The following is a 12,289-nucleotide window of genomic DNA, read 5'->3' as shown; positions in this document are numbered from 1 at the left end:
TGGCTAGGTTTCTTTTACAAAGCTCTACGTTTCAGAGCTTGTGTGCAGGCACAGAGGTAAGTTCAATAAAGGGCAACAAGTGGAGAGAGAGAGTCTTGCTGTACATCAGCGTGAAGGGATTGAGTTCGTTAATAGTCAGAAGTGTTATAGTTTGTGAATAGTCTGAAAAGCATTTAGGCATCCGATGTCGGGTAATACATTGTATTCTTCATCCCTCTGAAATGTGGTTATTGGATCTGTGATAAGGAAGGTGACAGAAAAATGAGCTTTCCAAGGACCGAGCAACAAACATCAAACGTAGGCTGAGGCAACCTGGCACAACACAGGAGATGTTATCGGTGACTGGTGCGACGGGAGAAGCAAAGGCACAGTCCCGACAGCCTGGTTATCAAGGGGATTCATTAATAGAGAGGCTCGCCACGCTGTGAAACAGTTTTCCACGGAAAATTACGGAGATCCCATCCTTGGGAGACGTGTCCGCCCAAGCTGTCCTGTCAGCGCCTGGGCAGAGCTTCCCCGGGCGAGCAGAGCCGGGGCCGAGCACCCTCTGGGCTGCCAGCGCTGCCCTTCACCCCCCGCGACCTCGGGCGGCCGCTCCCCCCCGCCCTTGAACTCCCCATCCCTCGGCTCAGCCCTCAGGGGGCGGCGGCGGATCCCGGGTCACGCCGGGACAGGCCCGTCCAGCGGCTCGCCAAGCGCCGAGAAGCGCACTCTGGGGTTCTGTGGGCGCTCAGAGCCCGTCACAGAGCCAGAGACAGACCTGGTGCCGGTGCCGGTGGCGCTCCCGGGGGACCCGAGGCCGCCGCCGCCTCCCGGGGCCGGGCCGGGCCCATAGAGCGCGCGGCGCCGGGATAGAACGGCCGCGCCGGGGCCGCAGCGCCCCCCGGCGGCCGCTCGCGGGGGCGGCGCGGAGCGGGCAGAGAAAGGGAGCGGGGACAGTAATGGCGGCCAGTTAGAGCCGGGCTGAGCCCGAGAGGCGGCGGCGACAGCGGCGGGAGGAGCCGGCGCGGCTCCGGCTGCGCCTCTGCCCGGCGGAGCGGCTTCCCCGGAGGGCTTTTCTTCCTTCCTCCCTCCTCCCCCCTTTCCCCCTCTCCCTCCCCTTCCCCTCCCTACCCGAGCCCCCGCCTGTCCGCCCTCCCTCCCTCCTCCCTCCGCGCCGGCGGCGGCGGCGGCGGCGCCCCCCGTGTCCCCCCTCGCCGGGGCCATGGTGAACACCAGGAAGAGCTCCCTGCGCCCCCTGGGCAAAGCGGCGGCCGCGGCGGCCGGGGCCGGCAGCCATTTCATCTCGTCCCGCACCCGCTCTTCCAAGAGGGGCACCAAGGCAGATGCGGCCGGGCTGGAGGAGGCGGCGGCAGCGCGGGTGAGCACCGGGGGGCTCACGGGCAGCGACGGCGGCGGGAGGGCAGCGGCGAGGCCGGGGAGTCGCTGGAGACAGCGCTGCTGGTGCCGGGGGGGCCGCGGGCAGCAGGGTCGGCGGGGGGCGGGTGCCCAGACGGGCTGTCGGGGGGACGGCGGGCAGCCCGCGGTGAGGAGGCACCGCGGAGCCGGCGGGGACGCGGGGGCGGCTGCGGAGGAGCCGCAGTCCCTGCGGGGTCAGCGGCGGGGTGGCGGGGGCCGCTGACAGGGGCGGGGGGCGGCGGGGACAGGGTCGGCGGAGCTGCCGCGGTGCTGGTGCCGGGCCGGTGCCCAGCGGGCGGGGGGTCCGGGGGGTCCGGCGGGGTCCGGCGGCGCGGGGCTCCCCCTGCGGCCGCGCCCGGCGCTGCCGCCGCCAGACAAAAGTTGGGAGCTGCGCCCGCAGCAACTTCGCAATAATCCTCGGCCCGGGTTTGTGTGCTGGTGTTTTTTTTTTTTTTTTTTTTTTTTTTTTTTTTTTTTTTGTGTGTGTGTGTGTGTGTGTGTGTGTGTGTTTTTCTCCCCCCTTTCCCTGAATGACCTCGATTCGGCCGGCGGCTGCGCCGGGAGCAAGCTGGTGTTTGGGAAAGCCCCCCCCCCACGCCCGCCCCGTTTTTGTGGCAAGGAGAGTGAGATTTTGCCGTCAAGTTTAAGTTGAGTGCTTTCCCAGCAGAATTTACTGTGGTAGCTTTGGTTGGACGGGCTGAATGGCAAGTGGAATTCTACAGCTGGATTTGGAGAATTTAATATTTGGTGAATTCTAAGCGGAAGAAAGAATTCGTGAGACTCTCTTCTTCCTTGTCTCTAGTCGGCTTTGTTGACTAGAACTGCCTTTTTGTTTTTTTGTTTTTTTTAATTGGCACAGAATCAATTAGGTTGGGAAAGACCTCTATGATAATTGAGTCCAACCTTTGACCGAACACCACCTTGCCAGCTGGACCATGGCTCTAAATGCCACGTTCAGTCCTTAAACACCTCCAGGATCGTGACTTCACCACCTCCCTGGGCAGCCCGTTCCTAACCCTAACCCTTTCTGTGAAGAAATTCCTCTTATAAGAGGAATTACAGGCAGGACTTTTTCTTTACTTGATGAAATTTCACGTGTTGCTTTGAAGGTTTAAACTAGTAGTTATAGCTGCGTGCTCTGCATGTATATTAGAAAAACAATGTAAATATGGAAGTGAAAATTGAGGGTCAGAAGGACAGTCCTGCATCAACTGGCCACATCCCAGCCCTGCTAAGGAGGAAGTTAATCAGACAAGCAGAAAAACAGCAATAATAGCTGGAGGCAGATCAGAAGGATGACACCTGGAATTCTCACAAAACCTTTTGCTCCATTCTTTTGGTCTTAAAATACTAAAACCACCTCAAATTACTGTCCAGATACTCCATACCTTCTGTGCTTCTCTTTCAGTTCTTTCATGCTTCGCAGTTCTTCCCTTCCCCCATCTTACTTCTCCCTGTTCCCTATTTCTTCCTTGTTTAATTTCAGTAGACTCCTGGGGATGCAGCACCATAGCTGTAAAAAGCTGTTCTGCTTGTTCTAGTGTGCACTTTCTGTTTATTCATATTGTGGGTCTTGTGGTTTGTAAAGCAAAGTTTGGTGTAACCCTTACTGGCTTACTTTGCAGGGAGTTTGCTGCTGCTAAAAAAAGTAGCTTGGGCTTCTTTCCAAGTATTTTTAATCTGTGAATAGTATTTTTATACTACAAATCATTAAAATGTTTAAATTGTTATTTTCATGGTGTAAGGAAAGGAGATGGTGCAAAATAGCGCCAAATGTTGTAAATACTTCCCAGGATATTGCCCGTGCTTCTAAAAGAGCATTTCTTCTAAAGTTAAATGTAAATTTTGGTATATGGGAATAGACTTGTTTCACTGCACAACAAATCTCATGTGTTTGAGGTAGAATTTTTTCTTTTCTTTAAGATGTAATTGCCAAGTATGAGCAGAAGTTATCCAAGAAGAGTGTTTTGTAAAATATATATCTCTCACTGTATTTTAAAGTTGTCTTTGTACAACTCTTTTTATTCTTCAGATGGAAGTACTGTCAGCAATGCAACGTCTTTCTGAGCTTCTGAATCTTCTTGAAGTAGTGCCAGAGAAGGATCTCAGTGATTAGGACATGAATAACTGTAGCAGTAGGGAGACAAAGCCTTTGCTTTTGGAAGCGACTGTCGTGAGGCAGATAGTGAGGCTGTGTTCTGTGCAGAAGGCGTGCTGGGATCGTCTTCGTGCAGTTGTATGTAATTTTTTTTTTTTGCAGTTGACTGGGACAGTGTGTCCTTTTAAAATCTTTTGGGTGTAATGTCAGGAGACCCAGCCTTGCCACCAGCAGTTAAGTGGGTTAACGGGCAGCTCGAGTTTGGAGCTTTGGCTTCTTATTTACACTGTTTGACTTAATTTCCTTCCATGGAGGTCCTGACTTGGACACCCAGAGAAATGCTCTTTGGTGGCAATGCTTGTGGCCCATCTTTCAGAATGTATTTTGAAAGCTCATCTATCTCTTGCTTATTAGCAACAAAAACTGAGTTAGTAACCTAATGACATCCTGTATGATGCTGAGTAGAGTAGACCAGATGAGGGGTTAGGAGTTGCCTTCTACCTCTTTTGTTCTATTTCAATTTTTGTCTCCTTTTTTCCTCTTGGCTACTTCTGGTATACATAGGGTTGTGGCTTTTTTTTTTTTTTTTTTTGGTTGTTGTTGTTTTTGTTTGGTTGGGGGTTTTTTTGTTTGTTTTTTTTTTTGTTCCCCCCCCCCATACATATACAAGGATAGGCTTGAATCTCTCCTTTCCCAAGAACTTGAGTTAAGTTTCTAGTCTTCTGCTTCAGTATTATGCTGAATTACGTATGAGTAGTGTGTGTTTTTGTTTGTTCTGAGTTTGGAAGCAACACACATTCTGTGGAAATGGGCTGTAATAGTCTAAATGCCTTTATCATGTTCAGTGTATTCCCTCTGTAGTACTTGCTCAGCCCAGAGAAAGCAATGACGTCAGGCTTTGAAAAGTAAACTGGTCTGAATTATTGATTGGCGACCACGCAGTCAGCGATGAAGATGAATACATGTGCGTCTGTCTCCTGACCAGAAGCCAGATTAAAATGAACAAAATCCCTCACTAAATGGATCAAGGAGCCAAGAAGTTTATTGTCTGAGATGATGTCATAGCAGAGTGCATAGAGAGGGTATAGAGGGGAAAAACTGGCCTTTGTTTTCTTCCTGCATCTAGGACTGATTTACACGCTGTTTAGTAGAAATTGAAGTTATGCTTACATAAATTTATGTTCAATCTTTATACAAATTATATGTATTTTTTTCTTTCTAGCCTTGAAACTTGGAAAATGTTCTGGCTTTATATTAAAGCATTCTGACAAGAAAAGTGCATCAAAATCATCTAAAGTTTTCAGAAACAGAATTGTAACACAAGGCTTGTAAATCCAGTGGAATTCATTCACACTGTGAAAAAATTGAGGATAGTGTGACCATAAGTGGTTAAATTTGCGATTTATATCTACTAATGTCTGATGTTTTCAGATACTGAGTTGTGATTGCTGGCAACATTTGCTTGGCAATTGAAATGATTTTTCTCAGTCATCTCAAAACACAAATCAAAAATGTTGATCAAGAAAACTTATGAATTTATTGTGAAATAAACACTCTTAAATTATGTCAGCGTACTAGTTAGACATTTTAGAAATGTATACAAGATTAGCTTAATTTAATTAGCCAAGAAAGCATTAGCAGTGCCTTAAGAGCTACTTGAGGGCACGGTGATAATTGTAACACATGATCCTCGCTAAAAGTAGTGCTGCCAACATCGTTCAACTTGCTCAGTGGCAACGTAGAGCTCTCCATTGTGCTTAATTGCTAATGGGAGCAAACAGGGGCTGGAGGATTGACATCAGGTGCTGCAGTGTGGGAAGGTAGAAAGCTAAGCAGCATATTTGTGCTTTGTGATGCCAGTACATCTCAGTGTCTCCTATTGTAATTCCTCAGTCTGTAGCAATAGAAGTGTTTTCTGATTTCTGGGTGGTAATGTAGTTTTTGTAGCATAAACTCATTGTTGTGTTTTATTCCTTGAAAGGCCTTTAATGGTCAGCTGTTGAAAACATAGAAAAATAACTTAAAGAAATTATTATAATTTCTCTTAAAATACAAGTTTCAAATATAACCCATAGAGCTTTCTAAAAATTAAATTTTCCTTTACGAGACAGCCTGATTCAGATTAGCATGTTTTCTTTGTTGTCTATGCAAAATGTCTGGTAGTGTTCTGGATGCTCTGCTGTTTTGAATAAAACTGTAAAAAAGTTAGATTTTCCTCCTTTGCTGGATAAATGACACTTGCTGGCCACCTGCATGTGAAGCTCTTACAGGGAAAAAAGCTCCTCTCCAGTATCTGTGTTTTAAAGAACGGAACTGCCTTCCTGTTTGAGTTTACAGTAGCATCAGTAAAGGTGCTGAGGTTAATGCTTTTACAGTTCTTTGAAATACATCCTGAAATAAGAGAGTCTTGTGAAGTTATTCCAAACAATTTAATTTAAAGGAAGAGTCCCAGGAAAGCTCATATTTTTGGTGTGTAATAAAATGTCGGGTTCTTTCTGGTTTAGTGGTCTGCTGCTCTTTTGGGACTTAGCAGGGGAAAATCAGTGATCTAAAACGAATTGTGCAGGCTGTTCCTTGGTAGCGTAGTGTTAATACAGCTGTGAGCAGTGGGAAATGGAGCAATTGTTGGAAGCAATCTGTGTTCAGGATTCTATCAAAATACCATACAGTTGGCATTTGTAATCCTTTCATGTTTCTAAAGGGGTGTCCTGAGCTTGAATTCTTCCTGTGTATCCTGCCAAATCAGTCTGGGCTCCCGTCATAAGTCAGGACACCTGTGAAGTGTCCACGGCTTGTTTTGGGAGGCAGGGGTGCATCCTGTAGGAAGCTGGCTATCCTTGGTGTCACGCTGTTCCAAGGCCTTCAAAGGAAGCAATATAAAGACTAATCCAGTGAGTAGATGAGAACTCCAAAGAATACTCAGGAAATGGTGTTGATGTTTGGTGTGCTGCATTGCTTCCTCTCAATATTGGGCTTGTCCCCAAGTAATATTAAAAACTGCTTCTCCAACTACTCTGTCTCAATCTGAACTTCAAGAAGAAGGCTTGACCCATGGCCATGAGACAGCCCATGACAATTTTGCAGGAGTGGCATACAGCTTGGGGTTATGCAAGATAATTAGCTCAGGTAATTACATTCTGATCAGCTGCATCCCCCTGCAGTTTCAGTTGGATGTGGTATGATTTTGCACATCCTGTCCTAAATTGTTGAGTGTTTGCTATGCTGTGGAAAAGTTTTAATTCCAATCTAATGATGCTTTAAATGATTTCTATGTAAAACTTCATAAAAACCTTCTCAAACGAAAGCTTGCAGCAAGTAGGCATCAATGAGTTGAAGCTTTCACTGCTCTTATTTTGCAGCTGTGACCCTTTTAAAGGTTGCTGATCGTTTATTAGATGTTTTAGCTCTAATGGATTACTTTGTGTGTGGGTAATACTTCTCATGAACCCATTTATTGCAAAGGGAGCTGACAATATGTTTTTAGCCTCTTTTTGTGTACACTTCATGCTTTGCTGCTTTTTCTAAACAATTTTTCAGTCTGACTTCACTCTTGAAATATTGTCTTTATTACCTTTGATGGGATTTTCATGGTTTATTTTAACCATTAATTCTGCTTTAAATTGTTCAAGTGTTGTTTTGCATTTATACTTGCTTGGACTCTCTTCCTGAATAAATCTAGTTTCTTTTTGCTTGGTAGCTATTTAAACAGGCAACTTTTCAACCAGTTGTAAGATTAATGTGTAATCTTCTGTAAGCCTTTTGATTTTACACTGCTGAGTATGTCTATGCTATAATAGCTTCAACTCCAGCTGAACTAGGTATGAAGGAGGCAGTTTTAGTTCTATCAGAAGTACAGAATTTAAAAGCTTCTCCAAGTTCCGTAATTTTTTTTGTAGCCTGTACTGTATTTTGTGGTTTTATCTTTATGCTTCTATTAGTGTCTGTTAAGAGTCTAACTCATCTAAGGCTTTGGTGCAAAGTTTGTGTCCAGTTGCAGTTGGAGTAGATGCTTTGGTTTGGGTGTTTTCATAATTTGAGAAATGGGCTTTTTGCTTTTTTCCAGTCCCCAGTCAGTTTCCTCATTTTAAACGGATAAATTGTTGAGCCAAGCTATTTAAATAACCTGAAATGAAGAAGCTGTTCATTCTGTACATGTGGAAGAGATTACTTGCACTGAAATTTGTTGCCATGCTTCAGCAATCCCTCATTCCAAATACTTAATAACTATCATCTATTGTTTCTCTGATTTATCTTTCAGGCCTTGAATGTTGTTTTTATCTTAAGATTTCATATCACAATTTTACACAATTTAAATATTATCTTCTTTTGAAATACTCTCTTCAAGTGCATTGTAGTTAGGAATGCAGAGTGTTTTTAATCCCAAGTTTTTTTTCACACAGAAGGCCACCTTCTTGTAGCTTACCTTGCTACAGACACTTCCTTGTTTAGTTTACTGAGCCTGTTTCTGGGTCATGTCCAAACCTTGTGGAACCCTCTGGTCCAAGGGTTCTCTATTCTCGTCCTTGCAATCATAGTTCAGATCATTCTGCTTCTTTATTTACATTTATAATAGTACTAAAGGGGGCCGTGTCCTCTAGGATTTGTTTGGGATGGGGGTGTTCAGCAGAAACAAGACGGATTTTTGAGGACTGAGGGTAGGAAAAAAAGTTGTTTGAATGTCTTCTGTTTTTCCATGTCTGAATTGTAATCATTTTTGACTCCTTACATAATCTAATTTTTACTTTAAAAGTCTTTGTTAACAGACTCTAGAAAGTAATGGAAATGGTTAATGTGGTTCTAACTAAAAATGTGTTGCTTTTAGTATTCCTATGGTGTTAAATAAGGAGGATCAGTGGTTTTAAAAACTTCCCTTAAGTGAATATTCTAGGAAAACTTCTGAGTGATGCATGGACCCCATACAGTAAGTAGAACTCTTCTCAGTGGGCTTGTTCTGAAGGTGTGTGATCTCACATGTGCTGTGAGCTCTGGCTGTTGACTCTGCAGTTGTGAAAACCAACAGACTCACCAGTATTAATGCTTGCCACTATTAATGCTTGCCAGGCCATTTGATCAGCTGGATCAGGATCATGTTACTGATCCAGTTGAAACTAATCCTCTTCCCCCCATCCTTCTGCTTCCCCTTGCCTCCCCTCCATCCTTTTGATTTGAGTATCAGCTGAAAATTCACAATGTCTCCCTAATTTTAGTAAAGGCACAGAGGAGGAGAGAGGAGTGCTCCTGGTGGAAATGCTTGGAGTGGGAAGATGATGATGAGTAGAGGACAAACCTCAGCTCACTATTTATGGGCTCTCACAGTTTGTCAGAGGCTGCTCTGGAGCTCACTCTCCCTTTCGTTCATAAATGTTGAAGTCACCTGTGGATTGCAAGAGTTTTTTGGGTGTCACACTGAAAGGCACTTGCTCAGCCTGGATATGAACAGGTGTCTTTTTCTATTATAGACAGAGGGAATGGTTGCAGGTGTGAAAATCCCCAATACAGTGCTGTAGGTAGTGGTTTCTGTTTTTAACTTGTAAGCTTTTAACTTTTCTCAAAAGCTTTCATGTTTATTAAAATAACCTGAATTCTAGAATTGAAGAGTTCCAGGAAATAAAATGGAAATCTATTGAAAAAATGAAGCAGATCTTTCCATGCAAGAAATATGATTTTATTTATCTGAATGACTAGGGAAGAATTTATTTTTCTGAAAAAGTCTAAATGATGGTATTTTTTATATTCTTAATGGCTATTATTGATGTAAGCATTGTTTAGTGAAAAAAACCCAGAAGTTGAATGTTAAAAGAATTTAGATCATCCTGTAATTGAGACATTCTTCACTATCATTACCACTAATGAAATACAGTGTTAATAGTTGTTTATTCCAAGATCATCAAGCACTTAAGCATGAATCTTATTTTCCCTTAACACCTGTGGAGAGCCAATGTCTGATAAACAACTGTGTGCAAACAAATGGAAATTGGAGAACTGCCACCAGACAATGGGTTCCTTTAAGCCTTTTTCTTTTTTCAAGCTATCAGCAAAGTTAATGCATGAGGTCCTTCATGAAACTTGGATGTTCTCAGTAAGGTAGTTAATGTGCTCTTATCTAAATACATTTATTTTTCAGCCTCTTGTGACATGAAGGCACAGGCAGAATCATAGAGTGATAGAATGGTTTGGGTTGGAAGGGACTTTGAAGATCATCCAGTTCCAAACTCCTGCCATGGATAGGGACACCTTCCACTAGACCAGGTGGATGGCTCAGAGCCCCATCCAACCTGGCTTTGAAGTAACTATTCTTACCCTGGACTTTTAGGACACAATGGTAGATGTTCAGCATGCAGCAGTGTGTTATGTACCATCACAAAAACAGTCTGCTGGATTATGCTAGACCTCAAGTTCAGTCATGTTACCTTTTTTCCGCAGACAAGTGTATCAGGTCTTACCTCTTCCCACCAAACAGGTAGCCAGTTCTCCTATAGAAGAGGGGCTAAGGGCATTTGGAAAGGGCCCAGGAAAATGTAGGGTGGGGTGGGGTGGGGAGGAGAGGAGCTTGTGAGGATATGTTGGTGCTGGAGAGAGTGGGTAGCGTGGTGTGTCATCCTGAAATTAGGACACAGTGTGGATGCATAAGGCAAGGTGTGGTACCTGCTTTGAGCACACTGATGAGAGCGTTTCAGGTGCTGAACATTTGTACTGAGCAGGAGAGTTTTAGTCCTTTGGTGTGTGTTTGTTTTTGGTTTTGTGGGGGGGTTTTTTCCCCCCTTTGGTGAAGAAGCTATAATGTAAAGTGTTGAACTTAAAGAAACTTGGAAATAGTATTTGAAGGGATTTATTACATTCTGGTCAGATGACATTATCACAGTCATTGGAAAATGATCTAGTAGGTAGAATTTGGAACCAGAAAAGAGTCTATCATAAAATACCTCAAAGAGATTGTGAAACCTTTTGATTTTTTTAATTGCTTAGTTTACCTAGTCCAGAAATGCATTAGGAATGGTACCTAGCTCTTACCTAACTCTCATCAATAGATCTTAAAGTAGATGTTTAATGCAATGAATTTGTAGAAGTTAATGTTTTAATCCACATTTTTACCTTTGCAGAAAATAGAAAGGGATACACAAGGGAGCAAGAGGTTCATCCAGAATCACTGTGCAGACAGCTAGAGAGTGTTTTTGGTGTATTTTATTGGTGTTTGAAATCAGACGTGGTTCAAGCACAGAAAAATACAAGTTATTTGTTAACTGAATAGTTATATGAGGGCAGAGATGAGTCATGATCTTAACTGATTGGTACACTGGGGACACAATCACATTTTTTTCACAAATACAAGTTTTATTTTGGAAAGGTGATTTTTATCTTTTTAGACCATTGGGATAAAAGTGTTCATTAAATGCATTGACCAGCCCCGAGTATGTATTTTATTTCTTTCAATGGGCAGCATGTTTCTACAAGAACTTTGCATGAACTGGTAGAAGAAAAGGTAGACTAGATTTTCTTCGCATGTATTTTTAAAATATTAATCCAGATTATTAATATCCTGGGACATCTGAGAATTTGTGTTGTTATTCATAAGATACATTTTAAATTAGAAAATAGAAAGTTAAAAATAACTGGGGGACCTGGATTCACTTTCTTCAAAGTTAGTGAAAATAAGATTGAGACATATCTGAAGTCGTTGTCTTTTTAGACAGTCAGATGAAGAGGAAAAATTTACTTTTTAATATCAGAAATTAAGATTTAACTAAAGTTAGAACTAGAGGTTTTTGAAAACTTGTAGCTGAAACAGATTTTTTTAAAATGTTTACTTCATTATTATTAAGGGAAAGTAACTTTCAGGGTCTTTCGTGCTTGTTCAGTGGGTCAAACAGACAAGCTATTTGAGCATGTAACAAAATGCCAAGAAATGGGATTGATCAGCTGAAGATTGAGTGTCAGTGTATTAATTTCATGTCTTAGACATGGGAAGAGGTCACAGGAAACAGAAAAAATACAGTTGTTGAAGGTTTAAGAGAGTGGGTTGAAAACTGGCCTGAGTGGGGAGTTGTAGGAGCGGCTGTGCGAGTGTTCAGGGTGTGGCAGAGTCAGAAGGGTGTGACCCACAGAGTGCGTGGCGAGGAGAGCAAGTCTGACCATGGTGGAACACTCAGATATTCATGTCTGCATGCCTGTGTCTGAATACAGCTGAACCTGTGGCAAACCAGACAGAGTCTGTTTCAGAAATTGCGAGGTGTGGTTGTGGTTTGACTGTTATATCACCTATTACTTGAGAACTCAGTGAACTTGCATTCACATGCTTGGAGATGGCAATGGTAGAGATGGTTCGTACTTGTCCTCTATTATCAAGACTACTGGATTTAGGATTATTTTGGGATGTTCAGACCAGCAGTGTAGTGAGGGACTTCTTTGGTTATTCTGTTGGCTAGGAGATTCAACTTAAAAAACCAGAAGAAACCAAAAAACTCTCCTTCAATATGCTATAGGTAATCTTTGTATTTCAATTTGAAGTTAATCCAATGTCATGCTTTAGACAGCTGGTTCCTGTGATACACCTGACAGGAGAGGAGTCCCCTGGTATGTGTGTCCTTCAGTCCTGCTGAAAGACTGTATTGGTGGTCACTGTTTTTCTAGGAGGATTGATGGAGAAAGAAGTCAGTTTTATTCATTGATTTCTAGCTTGTGTTCTTCCAAAACTTAGGGGCTTGTCTATACATGTTATAAGTAAAGCTCTGTTAGTATCAAATCATTACTTTTAAATTTAGGGATGCATACGGAAGAGGCTGCAGGTAATACTGT

At 43.3% G+C, this 12,289-nt stretch overlaps 1 protein-coding gene across 2 annotated transcripts in view; it reads left to right on the top strand.

Moving 5' to 3' along the window:
• Nucleotides 1–880: 880 nt before the first annotated feature.
• ATAD2B (ATPase family AAA domain containing 2B) overlaps nt 881–12,289 on the top strand; it is a 75,341-nt gene continuing 63,932 nt past the window's right edge. Inside the window, exon 1 of one of the 2 annotated variants that reach the window (XM_064650642.1) lies at nt 881–1,360. In XM_064650642.1, the coding sequence (XP_064506712.1) occupies nt 1,205–1,360 (156 nt within the window). In that variant the 5' untranslated portion in view covers nt 881–1,204. The remainder of the gene's footprint in view (nt 1,361–12,289) is intronic. The other variant, XM_064650641.1, reaches the window with a different exon arrangement.

This window comes from Pseudopipra pipra, chromosome 3, assembly GCF_036250125.1.
Source record: "Pseudopipra pipra isolate bDixPip1 chromosome 3, bDixPip1.hap1, whole genome shotgun sequence".
NCBI lineage: Eukaryota > Metazoa > Chordata > Aves > Passeriformes > Pipridae > Pseudopipra > Pseudopipra pipra.
This window is presented reverse-complemented; position numbering and strand designations above follow the sequence as displayed.